This window comes from Orbicella franksi, chromosome 9 (assembly GCF_964199315.1).
Source record: "Orbicella franksi chromosome 9, jaOrbFran1.1, whole genome shotgun sequence".
NCBI classification, from domain to species: domain Eukaryota; kingdom Metazoa; phylum Cnidaria; class Anthozoa; order Scleractinia; family Merulinidae; genus Orbicella; species Orbicella franksi.
The window spans coordinates 25,642,534-25,660,902 of NC_138153.1; the positions used below are offsets into that span (position 1 = coordinate 25,642,534).

Here is an 18,369-nt window from a genome sequence, read left to right on the forward strand (position 1 = left end):
CCGGTACGCAACCTTCCTAGCAAGATCACTTTCAGCATCCTCCATCCCAGCCTATTTGAATGCAGTTCGCATCCTTCATCTTGAACATGGACTTGCAGACCCAACCAAAAACAATTTTCAGCTGGCAACGATACTTCGGGGAATTAAACGTATAAAAGGTTTGTCAGTATCCCAAAAGAAACCAATTACGCCTCAGATCCTGTTAGCCTTCAAGAATCACTTAAACTTAGATGATCCTTTGCATGCAACATTTTGGGCAGTCTGTCTGGTAGCTTTCTTCGGCCTTCTACGTAAAGCTAACTTGCTATGCAGAGGATTAACACATTTCAACCCATCAAAGCATCTGCGTCGAGGGGACATCTTCTTCTTTACAGACTGGGCCATCATTATCAACAGATGGTCAAAAACAATCCAATTTAGTCAGCGCATTTTGACCATACCTTTACCACGCATTGCCCAGCACCCACTCTGCCCTTATACAGTTCTCAAGCATGCTTTCAGCTTAGTACCAGCCTCCTTATCAGGCCCAGCCTTTGTCATCCCAGCTTCAACCAAGGGAGGTCTGGTCCCTCTGACGTATGGAAAGTTTAACTCCCTACTTAAATTATTGGCAACCACGATGAACTTGGATCCATCTAAATTTAGCGGATATAGTTTTCGATGAGGTGGGGCCACTCTGGCCTTTCAAGCTCAAATCCCAGCAGAACTTATCAAACGCTTAGGAGACTGGCAGTCAGATGCTTATAGATCTTATATTCACATCCCAGTTAAAGACAGAATGTAAGCAGTTAGTCGGCTGGCTTCGTTTGTTTAGATTTTCTTCCTTGCTCTGTTTTTTGTCTGGGGTTAGGTCGTTCCTCCCTTGGGAAAATTTCTATTAAATGGAAGGGATCACTTCCGACCCCTTTCCCGTTTACCCCAGACTTTATTGTTGTTATTTTGTTTCTTCGCCTTTCGTTTAGAGAGTTAAGTCTAAAATAATTACATTTATTTGTATTTAACTCTGGAGGAAGGGGGAGAGGACTGGTACTAGTTTTCTCTGACATGCGCTCTACGTACTTCATTCGCCATGTGCTTGTGCACAACGTAGCTTCGCTCCCCCCCTTCCCCTCCCTATTATTTGTTGTTGTTATATTCCTTGTACATTTACCTTTTCCAGTTTGGAAAATTTCTATTAAATGGAAGGGATCACTTCCGAGCCCTTTCCCGTTTACCCCAGACTTTATTGTTGTTATTTTGTTTCTTCGCCTTTCGTTTAGAGAGTTAATTTGATCTATTTTGAATTGCGTGACACTGAAAACCAGCAATCAGATGTTAGAGTTATATACCTCTATCGTATCGGTACGTCGCCCTCGCGCTGTGCGCTCAACGAGATAATCCCGGGAGCCATGCCAGCGTAATCCGTGCATGACAAGATATCCAGGTTTGTTTATGAGTTATAAAAATAGATATATAAAACTAGAATGTATAAGCTGCAACAAGAATGTATAACAGTGATAAACAAGTGCAAACATGGAATGGTTTATACTGATAAGAAACTAGGGAGGCTAATTATAAGGGCTCGAGATTCCACTTTCAAGTATTATCACTTAGCCTGGTTCCTGTTTCAAGTGCAATATTGTCATTCTTATTTCTGATTACCATACATTTGTTATACCGATTAGTATTGTGAGCTGTAAGGTGGTACAGACGCAAGCACTGTATATCAAAACAGTTATTCGCTAAAGTGCCTCTGAAAAGAATTTCAGTTGTAATTATCGATAATTTATAACAAAATAGAGCAAATGTAGGAAAATGTCTACACCAACCTCGCTCTGGTGCCATTGTTCAAACGCGCTGAAGTGGAATGCGGGAAAGGTCTCTTAAGTTTTTTCCTCTTCAGATCGAGAATTCCTTCTACGATCTAAGCTAGGATAGCTCCTTTTTTCAGTAAATAAGAATGACATTTGTGACACTACAAAAAGTAGAGTGGCTCTGTGCATGCGCTATTACAAGCCATAGCTCACAGGTTTCTAAGGGAGGCAGCACTGATCTCCTCTCTTAAAACGTCCCAATGGTATTTACGTTAAAATTAGGTACACTCACGGAATGGATTTAAGCACGCCAGCGTTCGGTCCAGTTTCCTAAATACAAATTAACAGCATTTTCCCCACGAAAATTATCCACCATGTTACTTTAGTTTCCCCTCCATGGCAATCAGTTAAGCAATATATTTGAAAACTACTTCAAATTTCAAATTTTCAAAAAATATTTCAAGACTGCAGACTCCAAAACCGGTTTGTCAATAAAGCCCAACCAAAAGTCACTATCGTGGCAGCTAGGTTTGTCATCTATAAAAAAATAATGAGCATTCTTCTTACGTTCCGTTTCAAATGTTGAGTATGGTGTACAAAAAAGTTGAAAGAAAAAAACATAATTAAGATTATCCTACATTGGGAAATGAAATAGTGCCTATGAGATATGGACAATCTTTTTCGTTTAGGTAGTACATGCACAGAATATTAATTTTAAACTTCGTTACTATGTAAAATGATCCTTTTCACTTTCAGTGGGCTGATATCAGGAGGATAACATTTTAATATCACTTCTATAAACAAATACGAATGCCTTTTCATTCGTCACATTTCAGTTAGATCGTTCGCGGAAACGCGGCTGTTCTGAGCTATGTTGTGAACGGAGCTTTTCCTATATTCTGCAGTCTTTTTGGCTTTGACGATATCATTTTGCTCCTTGAAGTATTCAACAGGTATCGTTGTATAATTCTTTTTCTAAATTTTTAAATAAATACTTATTCTTGAATCTAATTCAAACCTTTCTTAGAATGTTTCAGAAACTTCGTATCGATTCTTTCAATGAATTGAATTATGCGATTGAAATCAACACAGGTAAAACAAATTCCATAGATGCATTTGGTAAAAGTGTCAGCCGAGGAGTTCACAAAGACATCACCTTTGTCAACTTTAAGGCCGACAAGTTCTCGTACTTAAACATCACAAGTCTTGGTACTGATTACGTCCTCAATGGAACAGAATGCGGGTTTGCATGTGTTAACATACCGTCATGTTTCTCCTATAACCTGGCTGCATTTTCGGACATCAACGGAAGAATCTTATGTGGACTGCTCCCATCTGACAAATACAACAACTCGGACAAGTTCGTCAGCAGCCAATTTTTCCATCACCTCAGTATTGCGGTAAGTAAAGTTCACTGACAGCCTCTTTGAATAAATGCATTCTGGTAAGAATTTTTTGTGAGTTAACTACAATTTTCAAGGTCCAGGGAGAAAACTTTTTATAAAGCAATGTATATTGTCAGTGTTTATGTCAAAAATAGTACGAAACTCGCCCACCATGCAAAGCTCCTACCTTTCTCATTTGTTATGTTGTTTTGTTTTTTTTCGTTGTGCAAAGCAAATCCACACAGGAAGATCTCGTCACTAAATATTCTCCTGCAAAAAGTGCGCTCGCTTTTAATTTCGCAAAATATCGCCCGTTTAACGGGGAAACGAAAATTGAGATAGAGGACTTAATTGATATCGCGGGGAGAAGATGTTAAATTTTAATTTGGAGTGGCAAGAGCAATATTTTACGAAAGAACGCAGCTTGTTAAAAGGGGTAAAAATATATATATATATATATATTATGGAATAATTGACTTGAGGGGCCTAAATTTCATTTACCTGGCAATAACGAATAAAAACAATCACCAACTAAAGACTCGATATATTCTATTCTCGCACAACAAAAGCTAACAAGCAGTTTAGCTCCCTGTCTTATTCATTTTTCATGGCGCAATTAAGTTCGGCACAGAAAGATCTTCTCACTTTAATTTTCTGGCAGAGACTGCCACCCATTTATTTTAAAAGAAAACTTGCCTTTTATAAATATAGTGGGATATTGAACTTGAAAGGGCTAATTTGGTTCAACCGACAATATTACGAGTGAACATAAGCACCAACTAAAGATTCGAACTGAGAAAGTTAGCTAGACTTTGAAGCACGCAGACAAAAACCTAACAAGCGTAAGGTTAACTACGCAGCTCATTTATTTTTAATGAAGCGTAAACATCCCTGAAATGTTCACAGGAAGATATCGCCACTTTAAGATCATGGTCAGAATTAGAGGAATTAGTGAATACTTTCACTTTTCTTACTCGGTACTGGTAAAAAAGCGCAACGTCCATACACTTGTGCTGGGCCACAAGTAACTGTCGAGATCCTCGTAATTTCTCACACACTTATTTTGGAAGAAGACAGAATCATCGCACATCCAGAAAATTCCAGCATGTCCTCTGGATCAGGATAAAACGGCCGACATGTGTTGTTAATTGTCAGTTTTCTCGGAAATAACCGAAGAGTTATCCAGCGAATCTATATTTTTGTGTCCGGTTATTAGCAAACTTTCATTAGGTGGAATATTATTTTGTGTGCGACGGATTACTAATTTCCTGTCAAAATGAAGTTGACAGACCGCTGTCATATTCTTTTTTTAGTGTATACCACACAAGTTAATAATGCTTTCCGCGCGCTCTGATTGGTTAACTCGGAGGTGATTAGCAAGTACTATTTACCTCCGAGCACCCGGCGCGAGAGATTTTAAAATTTCCGAACGCTTGTCACACATAAAATAACGTCCGCAAATTATTCAGTTTGTGTGTTATATACTAAAACAATTATTCACCTCAGTGTCGGTGAAAGTGATGGATATTTAAACCACTATCGACCACTATTCACCTCCACTTTGGTGAATAATTGTTAATTAATATCGATCTAAGTGCATTCACTCCCAGCGGGAAAAGTTTAAACCTTTTTGTTTCCTGCCTTTGGAACTTCTGCGTTGATAGAGAGGGTCCGCCGTAGACTCGTTATTCATCATTGGGCTTGACTTAGCTTTGCCGAGCTTAGCTTAGCTTAGCTTACCTTCAATTTGCTAAAAATCAGTTTATCTCTTAGTCTCCATGTATGAGTGGACCGTGCCAGAACGGTGGGACTTGCGTATCATTTTACGAGAAGAACAGTTATGTGTGCCTTTGCGCGAAAGGATACACAGGAAGTATTTGCCAAACAGGTAAGGCGACGCTAACACTGGCACGATCGATGATCTCGTCAATTAAAATTATCGGGGAAAATGTTGTCAGTTATTTGACTGCACCAGAGTTCAGCTTTCTTTTTTTTAAACTTTTGAATCTTTCATGCTATGTAGCAGGTTTCATGGAATAACATTAGTTTAGGCTTATAAACATCTCAAAGGGAAAAATCCCTTCATAAATGGCAAAATCCACAGCACTAGCACAAACATAGGCCTTGAGGCAAAAAGATTGCACTGTCAGATAGATGCAAAAATTGGTTTCTGGTCTGCTATCATCTCTCGACTAATAATTGACAGAAAATCCGGCTCATTGTCTTGGTGCAACTGATGACCAGTGGGCATAAGTTTCCCAGCCAGTAAGAAATCACCTGTGTAACAGATATTGCAAAGAGGAGAGCCGTTGCGTGCCCCTGGCTGATTTCATGATAATGACGGACATATTATGAAGACATTCCCTATTTCAGTCAGTATAAAGAGACATAACATTCTGAAAGTTTTCAAGTAGTAACTTTCTGGCGCCAATGATAGTAATCTCTTTTGGTTATAATATTGTTTTGAATAAGAATGGCTGTTAATTGAAAATGTTTTCGCCGAGTAAAAATAGCGCCTGCTGACGTTATGTTTGTTCCTGGCTCCGTCAAATATAACATCAGCTATTGCATTTTTGTTTCTTTTAATCTTATCTTCTAAAACAGATATCGATGAATGCGCAAGCCACCCATGTAAGAACAAAGGCATCTGCACAGACCGAGCGAACGGATTCAACTGCAGCTGCGCTCCAGGATTTAGTGGAACACAATGTGAAACAGGTACGTGTGTCAGTGGTGTATTACATGGGCACGTACGAACAAATCCAATGTATTTTTCTTCAGATTTTGTGAGATTTTGCGGGAATTCCGTGGTATCCACCCAAACTATTATGCTAATAAAAAACATGGAAAATAATTAATATAACAATATGATCTACTTCTCGTATTTCAAATTGTTTTCACAATTGGATAGCGTCTCTGTCTCAAGTTTTTTATGGCTCTTTCGGGCAATTAGTAACATAGTAAATTGTTTATTGTTACTGTAAATTGCGAATGCGTTCATCGGGTACAAATCGAGCCTGCTAATGTTATTTTTACTCTTGGCTCCGCAAAATGTAACAACAGCTATAATGTATTTTTTTTCTTCTTCAACCGTATCTTCTGAAACAGATATCGATGACTGCGCAAGTCGTCCCTGTAAGAATAACGGCATCTGTACAGACCGACTGAACGGATTCAACTGCAGCTGTGCACCAGGCTTTAATGGAACACTATGCGAAACCGGTAACCAGAGCCAAAATCGATTATTTTTACTTCATATTGCAGGCTTTATAACCCCTTGTGAATTGTTTTCAAATAAGGCCTTCCAATTTTGTGTCTTGAAACAGATATCTGCGTAAGTTGTCCCTGTATGAACAATGGGACCTGCAACTTCAGCGATGCACCAGGCTTCAATGGAACACAAAACGAAACAGGTAAGGGCTGAAGATAGCATTACAAACCTTAACGACTTGGAAAAAAGGGAAGGCTGAGAAGGTGTTGTAAAATATGGACTGAAGCTCGTGGAGACCGCAGCAGATAGCACCAGGAACCTAAATAACTGGTTCTATAAATGTTAAAGGAGCTCAGTCACGGTGTTTTGTCTTTCTTTTTTGGCCACGCACAAAATCTCCTTTAAATGGAAGGAAACCTGAAAATAATAGTTTACTAAGACAGAAAACCATCAAAGAGATAATAATAAACAATAAAGGAACCAGGATGGTAAAGGATGGCGAAGATTGACACGGATTGCAAACGACGAATTTGAAAAATTTAGGCTAAACTTTTCAAAACGTGCAAACCGTGACTGAGCTTCTTTAATACCGAATTCCACCAGGATTATGCAGCCTCGGGGGTTAAAAAGGATAAGATTTGCTCTCCACTTTCAAATCATTTATTTTAAAACAGCTTGGCTGTTTTCCTTTGTAGTTCATATTACATTTACAACACCTGAACGTAGTGGAAGGTTTGGAGCTATCCAGAACTTCACGGTTCCAAGAACCGCTATCTACCTTATCAGGGCTTGGGGAGCCCTGGGAGGAACACACATATACAACTATGGATACAAGCCTGGGAATTACTGTGGCGGCAGGGGTGCGTACATTGAGGGCAAGTTCAATCTGACTAAAGGAACAGTGCTGAATATTGTGGTCGGACAGAGAGGAGGAAACTCAGTGGAGGTCAAAGGAGGGCAAACCACCGACAAGACAGCAGCTCAGTTAGGACTGTCTGTAGAGGACAATGCTGGCACGGGAGGAGGGGGAGGGAGTTTTGTTTATACTACAAGTAATGTGCTTTTATTAGCCGCCGGAGGGGGAGGGGGAGCTTCAAGTGGATATAGCGGTGTGGATGGTCAAGAGGGAACAAATGGCACCAGTAGTGTGGGGAAAGTTTCATCCCAAGTTCGGAATGGAGGTACTGGGGGGCAGCCAGGTGAATGCAACAATGCAAGCGCTAGTTACCATGGGGGAGTAGGAGCGGGTTGGTATGCTCAGGGGTGTGCCAGGGCAGGGAAAGAACATGGAGAGAGAGGCGGGTCACGTGGTCAAGGCTGGACTGGAGGTCGAGCCGGCAGCATGAACAGCGGGTACAACGGGGGACCAGTCCCAGGAGCAGTGGGAGGGTTTGGTGGTGGGGGAGGGGGGTCAGAGGATAGTGGAGCATCAGGTGGCGGTGGAGGGTACTCTGGGGGAGGCAGTGGTACCCATGAGAGCCAAGCAGGAGGGGGAGGGGGTTCCTATTGTGGTGGTCAGGGTTGTTCTGGTGTAACTGGAGGGAATTGCAATAATATTGGACTTGTGAAAATTGTTGAGTTGGCTGCCTAGTAAGAAAAACATGTCGTTTTCCTCGTCGCAAACCAGATTGGAAAAAAAAACAAAAAAAAAAAACAGCTCTCTTGATTCCAAATTTTTAACTTTGAAGTGATTTGTGTTAAGTGGCAAGTATACTAGTAATTTTCAATAACTCTCCCCTCGATAGCGAAACACATTAGCGAAACTATTCTTTTTGACTTTTTGTCTTTACCACAGGTTTCGCGTTTTCTCTTTTAAGTGGTTTAGTCTGTATGCCAAGCGTTCTTTTTGCCAAACTTGTGGCCAATAATTTACATGGTAACAGAGTAAGTCATGCAATAAATATGGGTTAGGCTTTCTACTTGAGATAAGATTCGAGCAGCGCGAATCGGGAGTCTGTCGGACTTTTTAGCGAAGAGGAAATAAAAAGAGATTAAACAAACAACTTTTATATTAGAAATGTCCACACAGTACATAATTGTATATTGAACACTCCAATGCCTGTGCAACAAAAAGCAGTTAAATCAATTTAGAAATGTTAATTTTTCTGGGAACATTGTTTAAAAAAATCGAAAAAACAATGAAATGTTCAAAGAAAATTGATATCATTTTGGGATTTGCAAAGGACGCAATTTAGGATATACCGTTTTCAGGCTTTTGATTTTTAAAACTAGACTGTTTCCTTTAGCTATATTTGCCTCAGCTTAGGGTCAATTCGTTTCAACAGTGGAAACGTTCGTTGATATTACAATACAGGTGAGAAACCAGAGTATGCTTTCTAACATTTTCGGCTCTGGTGTAGAAGACGCAGTTAATGCAAAGCAGTTGAGAACAAAAAGATAAAAAGAACAAGGAAAACAACGAAGACAATAGATTTGTGGGCCGGGGGCGTATTCTTTTGTGACATGTACTGTATCTTCTACACCATGAAGGAGTCACATTTTTGGACCAACTAAAAAAGCTGCTGATAATTTTGTGTTTTTGTTGTTATAGATAGTAAAGCAGTAAGGCGGGATGTGATTCTAGCCCATTATTTTCTTTTTATGCGGTAATTCTAATTTGATATTGCTTGGATAAACCGGTAGATTTCATCAGTGCTAAGAGGTAGCGTTTAGTTAACAAGGATAAGAAGTATCTAGTGATTATATAACATGTATCATACTTTCATGAGGAGAATTGTTAGTGTCCTGTAGATAGTGCTAAACTGCTTTGAAAATTCGATCTAGCTTCCGAGGCCCTTGTTAATTTTACAAGACAGTCCAGGGTGCTTTTGGAATAAATTTGGAAAAAATTCTTGGTACCTCGCGTATGAATATTGGAAGATGGGAACAGGAAGATGTAATATAAGGGGAGTTTACTGGAACAGGGGAAGCTTTTTGGAAAGAGAGCTCTCATTTGAAGAAGGGTGCTAAATCGAGTCATCATGGTATTCAATAATTACTTAAATCTTTACAATTAAGGCATTACTGTACTTTGTAATGGAAAGTAATAAAGTTAACTTAATGCGCAATCATTGTTCTTATACTTTGTTCTTGTATTCTTTTCCGGATATACCATTTGCAAGCGCTATTCTCGATCAATCTCTTTTTTTATCATAAAAATAGGGCTTTAAAACTGAATGAAACCACAATGAAAGGAGAAAATAACTGACTTTTTTCCTATCCAAAAACATGCCACCTTTAGGATCAATATAACTAATCTTATCAATATTCAAACGTCATCTGATCAAGACTGGTGGTAAAAGATAATCCGTCAAAGTATTCCTGTTGGCAAGTGCCTGTTTCCAGCCGCCTTAATTAAATCCTATACTAAATGAGGAAATGGGAAGATTTGCGTTAAGTACGGTTGAACGCTCATCCTCTACTGCGCTAGCGCAGGAAAAGGAGAACTAAAAAGTAAAGCGAGTACGAACATGCACAATGAACGAACTTTCACGCTTTCGGAATATACTAGGCATGATAACAGATTCGCGCGAAAGTTTCCCCACAGACACGATCACCGACAGGGATCTAACTACATTGGAAATAAAGTTGTAAGCTGACTGGACGTCACGTGGATATCAAGGACTAAAAGTCCTTGATCCCAGGACTGTTTGTGGTTGCTGCTAAGAATGTCTGGCTCGTTATGATGGCTAAAGTTAATACGATGAACTATTTATTAACTTACAGTCGAGGAAGGTCAATTAACCGCTGTAGTGACTTTGTAAAGCTGACTTTTCGAGTGTTAGGCCTTCGTGGGAGCAAAGCACCCCATGATACCGTGGTAGACTTGATGTAACACTCAATACTCCCTGCTTATTACCCTCAAGGGGTCATGGCAGAAAGTGAAGTGAAGACTCCATACAAACCCAAGGGGTACTTTCATTTAAAGAGGACGGGGGTACTCGTAGGAAATCTTGAAAAGAACCCCTAAGAGGTACCAAGATCCCGCTTTGTGGACGTGGCTTGAAATGATTTTTTTTTTTTCACCCCTAAAAGGAACCCATTCTAGAACAACACAATCATTATCTCCTGTCTTATCTTTTCTACTCAGTGTCCTAAAAAAGGTACCGCCAAAGCTCTTGTTGTGAACCTAATCGGCTAAATACCCTAATAGGAACCAAAACTGCTTTTGAACCTCTGAAAGGTACGAAGAGCACCCTCGCGCTTTTTATAGAGGAGTCTCCCCCCGGAATACAAACCTCCCTGCTTTCCATACATGTATTATTCTGTTATTACAGCAACCAGTCTGATGCTATACAGCATATCATTTCAAGCTCAATCCGATTCTCGTTCTCCTGCAAAAAGTTTACAAAATTTCAAAAATGGCCTCGGATTAAAATATATATTCATTAATTCGAGATGTCACATGTAGTAAGGAATTTGCTGGAAAATGCTTGTGACGTCATAGTAATCAGCCTCGCACAGGACTACATGGAAGTGAAGGAAAAACTTGTCTCCGACGCAGAATCTGTACTGGCAAACTTGACAAGCGAAGCAGTTAAGATGGTAGATATGTTCACGAGCCCACATGACCATTTCCAGCGGTGGTATATTATCTTGGAGCAATGTGAACAAATTCCAGTGTTACCAAACAGCCTGTTGTGTCGCGAGGGAGAATTGAACCAATCAGATGTTAGAGTTGTGCACCTCTATCGTATCGGTACGTTGTACTCGCGCTGTGCGCTCAACGAGATAAACCCGGGAGCCATGCCAGCGTAATCTATGCATGACAAGATATCCGGGTTTTTTTTATGAATTTTAAAAATAGATATATAAAACTAGAATGTATAAGCTGCAACAAAAATGTGTAACAGTGATAAACAAGTGCAAACATGGAATGGTTTATACTGATAGGAAACTAGGGAGGCTAATTATAAGGGCTCGAGATTCCACTTTCAAGTATTATCACTTAGCCTGGTTCCTGTTTCAAGTGCAATGTTGTCATTCTTATTTCTGATTACCATACACTTGTTATACCGATTAGTATTGTGAGGTGTTAGGTGGTACAGACGCAAGCACTGTATATCAAAACAGTGACTCGCCAAAGTGTCTCTGAAAAGAATTTGGTTGTAATTATCGATAATTTATAACACATTACAGCAAATGTATGAAAATGTCCACCCCAGCCTCGCTCTGGTGCCATTGTTCAAACGCGCTGAAGTAGAATGCGGGAAAGGTCTCTGAAGATTTTTCCTCTTCAGATCGAGAATTCCTTCTAAGATCTAAGTTAGGATAGCTCCTTTTTTCAGTAAATAGCAATGACATTTGCGACACTACAAAAAGTAGAGTGGCTCTGTGTGTGCGCTATTACAGGCCATAGCTCACAGGTTTCTAAGGGAGGCAGCACTGATATCCTCTTTTAAAACGTCCTAATAGTATTTACCTTAAAACTGGTTACAGTCACGTAATGGATCCATTCAACGCTAGCGTTCGGTCCAGTTTTCTAAATACAAATTAACAGCATTCTCCCCACGAAAATTATCCACCATGTTACTTTAGTTTCCCCTCCATGGCAATCAGTTTAGCAATATATTTGAAAACCACTTCAAATTTCAAATTTTCATAAAGAGTTTTAAGATTGCAGACTTCGAAACCACTTTGCCAATAGAGCCCAACCATAAGCCACTATTGTGGAAAATATGTTTGTCATCTATTAAAAAAAAAATGAGCATTCTTCTTACGTTCCGTTTCAAATGTTGAGTATGGAGTACATAAAAGATGAAAAAAAAAACATAATTAAGATTATTTTAAACAAGAAATATAAGTGATAAAAGCCGACGTTTCGGTGCATCTTGCGTTATTATCAAGGTTACATAATTAAAGATAAAAAGCGGTTTGTGAAGAAGCTAAGCATTTCATTCATAAGGCAGTCAAATTTGACTGCCTTGTTAATGAAATGCTTTGTATTCAAGATCTTAAGCCAGCACTGAATGCACAGTCTGATTCTCTTCGTGCTAAAGTGTTCATGTAATTAGCTTGGCACTCTCTCATGCAAATTCGCTTCAACGTAGCCTCTTCACAAACCGCCTTTTATCTTTAATTATGTAACCTTGGTAGTGGCGCAAGATGCACCGAAACGTCGGTTTCTATCACTTATATTTCCTGTTCCATTTATTTCCAAATCGTTTCTTATAAGATTATTTTACATTAGGAAATGAAATGGTGACTATATAATATTATCACTAATCTCTTTCCTTTAGGTAGTGCTTGCGCAGAATATTAATTTTAAACTTCGTTACTGTGTAAAATGATCGTTCTCACTTTCACTGGGCAGATATCAGGAGGATAAAATTTCGTATCACTTTAATAAACAAATACGAGTGCCTTTTCATTCGTCACATTTCAGTTAGATCGTTCGCGGAAACGCGGCTGTTCTGAGCTATGTTGCGAACGGAACTTTCCCTATATTCTGCAGGCTTTTTGGCTTTGACGATATCATTTTGCTCCTTGAAGTATTCAACAGGTACCGTTGTGTAATTCTTTTTCTAAATTTTGAAATAAATACTTATTCTTGAATCTAATTCAAACTTTTCTTAGAATGTTTGAGAAACTTCGTATCGATTCTTTCAATGAATTGAATTATGCGATTGAAATCAACACAGGTAAAACAAATTCCATAGATGCATTTGTTAACAGTGTCAGCCGAGCAGTTCGCAAAGACATCACCTTTGTCAACTTTAAGGCCCACAAGTTCTCTTACTTAAACATCACAAGTCTTGGTACTGATTACGTCCTGAATGGAACAGAATGCGGGTTTGCATGTGTTAACATACCGTCATGTTTCTCCTATAACCTGGCTGCATTTTCGGACATCAATGGAAGACTGTTATGTGAACTGCTCGCATCTGACAAGTATAACAACTCGGACAAGTTCGTCAGCAACCAATTTTTCCATCACTTCAGTATTGCGGTAAGTAAAGTTCACTGACAGCCTCTTTGAAATGCATTCTGGTAAGAACTTTTTCTGAGTTAACTACAATCTTCAAGGTCCAGGGAGACATCGGATCAAACTTTGTCTGAGGCAATGTATGTTGTCAATGTTAATATATGTCAAAAATAGTAAAAACAAAAAAACAAAACAAAACAAAACAAAACAAAAAAACCAAAAAGACTCGAACTCCATGCAAGACTCCTACTTTTCTCATTTTGTTTTAATTTGTTGTTTTTTCTCGTGAAGCAAAGCAAATCCACACAGGAAGATCTCATCACCAAATGTTCTCCTGCAAAACGTGCGCTCGCTCAATATCAATTAAGGACTTAATTGATATTGCGGGGGAAAGATATTAAATTTTAATTTGGAGTGGCAAGAGCAATATTTTACGAAAGAACGCAGCTTGCTAAAAGGGGTAAAAAATATATATATATTATGGAATAATTGACTTGAGGGACCTAAATTTCATTTACCCGGCAATAACGAATAAACACAATCACCAACTAAAGACTCGATATATTCTATTGTAGCTCGCCCAACAAAAGCTAACAAGCAGGTTAGCTCCCTGTCTTATTCATTTTTCATGAAGCAATTAAGTTCGGCACAAGAAGATCTTCTCACTTTAATTTTCTGGCAGAGACTGCCAGCCATTTATTTTAAAACAAAACTTGCCTTTTATAAATATAGTGGGATATTGAACTTGAAACGGCTAATTTGGTTCAACCGACGATATTACAAGTGAACATAAGCACCAACTAAAGATTCGAACTGAGAAAGTTAGACTTTGAAGCTCGCAGACAAAAAGCTAACAAGCAGGTTAATGACGCAGCTTATTTATTTTTCATGAAGCGTAAACATCCCTGAAATGTTCACAGGAAGATCTCGCCACTTTAAAATTATGGACAGAATTAGATGAATTAGTGAATACTTTCACTTTTCTTACTGGTACTGGAAAAAAAAAGCGCAACGGCCATGCACTTGTGCTGGGCTGCAAGTAACTGTCGATATCGTCGTAATTTCTCACACTCTTAATTTTGAAGAAGACAGAATCATCGCACATCCAGATGGTTCCTGCATGTCCTCTGGATCAGGATAAAACGGCCGACATGTGTTGCAAATTGTCAGTTTTCTAGGAAATACCCGAAGAGTTATCCAGTGAATCTATATTTTTGTGTCCGGTTGTTAGCACACTTTCATTAGGTAGAATATTAGTATTATCTACAAGATTATGCTGTGCTACGCATTGCCAATTTCCTGTCAAAATGAAGTTGACAGACAGCTGTCATATTATTTTTTAATATCGATCTAAGTGGATTCACTCCCAGCGGGAAAACTTTAAACCTTTTTGTTTCCTGCTTTTGGAACTTTTGCGTTGATAAAGAGAGCCGTAGACTCGTTATTTATGATTGGGCTTGACCTAGCTTTACCGAGCTAAGCTTAGCTTAGCTTAGCTTAGCTTAGTTTAGCTTACCTTACCTTACCTTCAATTTGCTAAATATCAGTTTATCTCTTAGTCTCCATGTATGAGTGGACCGTGCCATAACGGTGGGACTTGCGTATCATTTTACGAGAAGAACAGCTATGTGTGCCTTTGCGCGAAAGGATACACAGGAAGTATTTGCCAAACAGGTAAGGCGACGTTAACACTCGCACGATCGATCATCTCGTCAATTAAAAGAACAGGGAAAAGGTTGTCAGTTATTTGACTACACCAGAGTTCAGCTTTCTTTTTTTTTTTTTTTTTTAAACTTTTGAATCTTTCATGCTATGTGGAAGGTTTCATGGAATAACATTAGTTTACGCTTATAAACATCTCAAAGGGAAAAATCCCTTCATAAATGACAAAATCCACAGCACTAGCACAAACATAGGCCTTGAGGCAAAAAGATTGCACTGTCAGATAGATGCAAAAATTGGTTTCTGGTCTGCTATCATCTTTCGAAAAATAATTGAGAGAAAATCCGGCTCATCTTTTCGGTGCAACTGATGGCCAGTGGCCATAAGTTTCTCAGCCAGTAAGAAATCACCTGTGTAACAGATATTGCAAAGAGGAGAGCCGTTGCGTGCCCATGACTGAATTCATGATAATGATGGACATCTTGTGAAGACATTTCCTATTTCTGTCAGTATAAAGAGACATAACATTCTGAAAGTTTTCAAGTAGTAACTTTCTGGCGCCAATGGTAGTAATCTCCTTTGGTTATAATATTGTTTAGCATAAGAATGGCTGTCTTGTCTCTTAGTTATTGTGGTCATTTATGGCGGACAGTATAGCAGACTTATTTTAACTGTTAATTGAAAATGTTTTCGCCGAGCAAATATAGAGCCTGCTGATGTTATTTTTGCTCCTGGCTCCGTCAAATATAACATCAGCTATTGCATTTTTTGTTTCTTTTAATCTTATCCTCTAAAACAGATATCGATGAATGCGCAAGCCATCCATGTAAGAACAAAGGCATCTGCACAGACCGAGCGAACGGATTCAACTGCAGCTGCGCTCCAGGATTTAGTGGAACACAATGTGAAACAGGTAACTGTCAGTGGTGTATTACATGTGCACGAAAAAATCCAATTTATTTTTCTTCAGATTTTGTGATCATAATAGAGCTCGATACAAACAGGAGATTAACAAATTATATGGAGATCAGCTTGACTTTGGGAATTCTGTGGTATCCACCCAAACCATTACGCTAATAAAAAACATGGAAAATAATTAATATAACAATTTGATCTACTTCTCGTATTTCAAATTGTTTTCACAATTGGATAGCGTCCCTGTCTCAAGTTTGTTATGGCTGTTTTGGGCAATTAGTAACATCATAGTAATTTATTTATTGTTACTGTAAATTGCGAATGCCGCGTTCACCGGTCACAAATCGAGCTTGCTGATGTTATTTTTGCTCTTCGCTCCGCAAAATGTAACAACAGCTATAGTATTTTTTTGTTCAACTTTATCTTCTGAAACAGATATCGATGACTGCGCAAGTCATCCCTGTAAGAACAACGGCATCTGTACCGACCGACTGAACGGATTCAACTGCAGCTGTGCACCAGGCTTTAATGGAACACGATGCGAAACCGGTAACCAGAGCCAAAATCAATTATTTTAACTTCATATTGCAGGCTTTATAATCTCTTGTGAATTGTTCTCAAATTAGGCCTTTCAATTTTGTGTCTTGAAACAGATATCTGCGTAAGTTGTCCCTGTATGAACAATGGGACCTGCAACTTCAGCGATGCACCAGGCTTTAATGGAACACAAAACGAAACAGGTAAGAGCTGAAGATAGCATTACAAACCTTAACGACTCGGAAAAAAGGGAAGGCTGAGATTTTGTACGTTGTGAAATATGGACTGAAGCCCGTGGAGACCCCAGTAGATAGCACCAGGAACCTAAATGATTGGTTCTATAAATGTTAAAGGAGCTTAGTCGCGGTGTTTTGTCTTTTTTTTTTTTTTTGCCACGTACAAAATCTCCTTTAAATGGAAGGAAACCTGAAAATAATAGTTTACTAAGAGAGAAAAACATCAAAGAGATAATAATAAACAATAAAGGAGCAAGGATGGTCAAGGATGGCGAAAATTGACAAGGATTGCAAAAGGCGAATTTGAAAAATTTAGGCTAAACTTTTCAAAACGTGCAAACCGTGACTGAGCTTCTTTAATACCGAATTCCACCAGGATTATGCAGCCTCGGGGGTTAAAAAGGATAAGATTTGCTTTCCACCCTCAAATCATTTATTTCAAAACAGCTTGGCTGTTTTCCTTTGTAGTTCACATTACATTTACAACACGTGGACGTAGTGGAAGGTTCGCAGCTATCCAGAACTTCAAGGTTCCAAAAACCGCTATCTACCTTATCAGGGCTTGGGGAGCCCTGGGAGGAACACACATATACAACTATGGATACAAGCCTGGGAATTACTGTGGCGGCAGGGGTGCGTACATTGAGGGCAAGTTCAATCTGACTAAAGGAACTGTGCTGAATATTGTGGTCGGACAGAGAGGAGGAAACTCAGTGGAGGTGAAAGGAGGGCAAACCACCGACAAGACAGCAGCTCAGTTAGGACTGTCCGTAGAGGACAATGCTGGCACGGGAGGAGGGGGAGGGAGTTTTGTTTATACTACAAGTAATGTGCTTTTATTAGCCGCCGGAGGGGGAGGGGGAGCTTCAAGTGGATATAACGGTGTAGATGGTGAAAAGGGAACAAATGGCACCAGTAGTGTGGGGAAAGTTTCATCCCAAGTTCGGAATGGAGGTACTGGGGGGCAGCCAGGTAAATGTAACACTGCAGGTGGTGATTACCATGGGGGAGTAGGTGCAGGTTGGTATGCTCAGGGGTGTGCCAGGGCAGGGAAAGAACATGGAGAGAGAGGTGGGTCACGTGGTCAAGGCTGGACTGGAGGTCGAGCCGGCAGCATGAACAGCGGGTACAACGGGGGACCAGTCCCAGGAGCAGTGGGAGGGTTTGGTGGTGGGGGAGGGGGGTCAGAGGATAATGGAGCATCAGGTGGCGGTGGAGGGTACTCTGGGGGAGGCAGTGGTACCCATGCAAGCCAAGCCGGAGGGGGAGGGGGCTCGTATTGTGGTGGTCAGGGTTGTTCTGGTGTAACTGGAGGGAACTGCAATAACGTTGGACTTGTGAAAATTGTTGAGTTGGCTGCTTAGTAAAAAAACTTGTCGTTGTCCTCGTCGCAATCCAGATTGGAAAAAAACAGCTCTCTTGATTCCAAATTTTTAACTTTGAAGTGATTTGTGTTAAGTGGCAAGTATACTAATAATTTTCCTTGGCCATTCAATAACTCTCCTCTCGATAGCCAAACACATCAGCGAGACTATTCCTTTTGACTTTTTGTCTTTGTCAGGCTTTTGGTTTTTAAAACTAGACTGCTTGCTTTAGTTATATTTGCCCAAGCTTAGGGTCAATTCATTTTAACAGTGGAGGCGTTCTTAAGAAAAGCTGGTTGATATTACAATACGGGTGAGAAACCAGAGTATACTTTCTAGCA

The 18,369-nt window shown here is 39.6% G+C and overlaps 2 protein-coding genes across 2 annotated transcripts; both read left to right on the plus strand.

The window, feature by feature from the left end:
* Positions 1–2,799: 2,799 nt before the first annotated feature.
* LOC145496931 (uncharacterized) lies at positions 2,800–8,022 on the plus strand. The gene is made up of 6 exons (XM_081476699.1): positions 2,800–3,193; positions 4,952–5,066; positions 5,783–5,896; positions 6,287–6,400; positions 6,505–6,591; positions 7,085–8,022. Exons 1-6 carry the CDS (start codon positions 2,822–2,824, stop codon positions 7,978–7,980), a joined length of 1,698 nt encoding a protein of 565 aa, XP_081332825.1. The 5' UTR covers positions 2,800–2,821; the 3' UTR covers positions 7,981–8,022.
* Positions 8,023–12,966: 4,944 nt separating this feature from the next.
* LOC145496945 (uncharacterized) lies at positions 12,967–18,299 on the plus strand. Its single transcript, XM_081476714.1, has 6 exons — positions 12,967–13,338; positions 14,874–14,988; positions 15,776–15,889; positions 16,327–16,440; positions 16,545–16,631; positions 17,133–18,299. The coding sequence occupies exons 1-6, from the start codon at positions 12,967–12,969 to the stop codon at positions 18,026–18,028; spliced, it is 1,698 nt and encodes a 565-aa protein (XP_081332840.1). The 3' UTR covers positions 18,029–18,299.
* Positions 18,300–18,369: the final 70 nt, after the last annotated feature.

Excerpts from the sequence above, each read along its gene's own strand:
- LOC145496945 (XM_081476714.1), top strand. The coding sequence starts at position 12,967 with ATGTTTGAGAAACTTCGTATCGATTCTTTCAATGAATTGAATTATGCG. Across the intron at positions 14,989-15,775 it reads AGGAAGTATTTGCCAAACAG|ATATCGATGAATGCGCAAGC; the intron begins GTAAGGCGACGT and ends CCTCTAAAACAG. Across the intron at positions 15,890-16,326 it reads TGGAACACAATGTGAAACAG|ATATCGATGACTGCGCAAGT; the intron begins GTAACTGTCAGT and ends CTTCTGAAACAG.
- LOC145496931 (XM_081476699.1), top strand. The coding sequence starts at position 2,822 with ATGTTTCAGAAACTTCGTATCGATTCTTTCAATGAATTGAATTATGCG. Across the intron at positions 5,067-5,782 it reads AGGAAGTATTTGCCAAACAG|ATATCGATGAATGCGCAAGC; the intron begins GTAAGGCGACGC and ends CTTCTAAAACAG. Across the intron at positions 6,401-6,504 it reads TGGAACACTATGCGAAACCG|ATATCTGCGTAAGTTGTCCC; the intron begins GTAACCAGAGCC and ends GTCTTGAAACAG.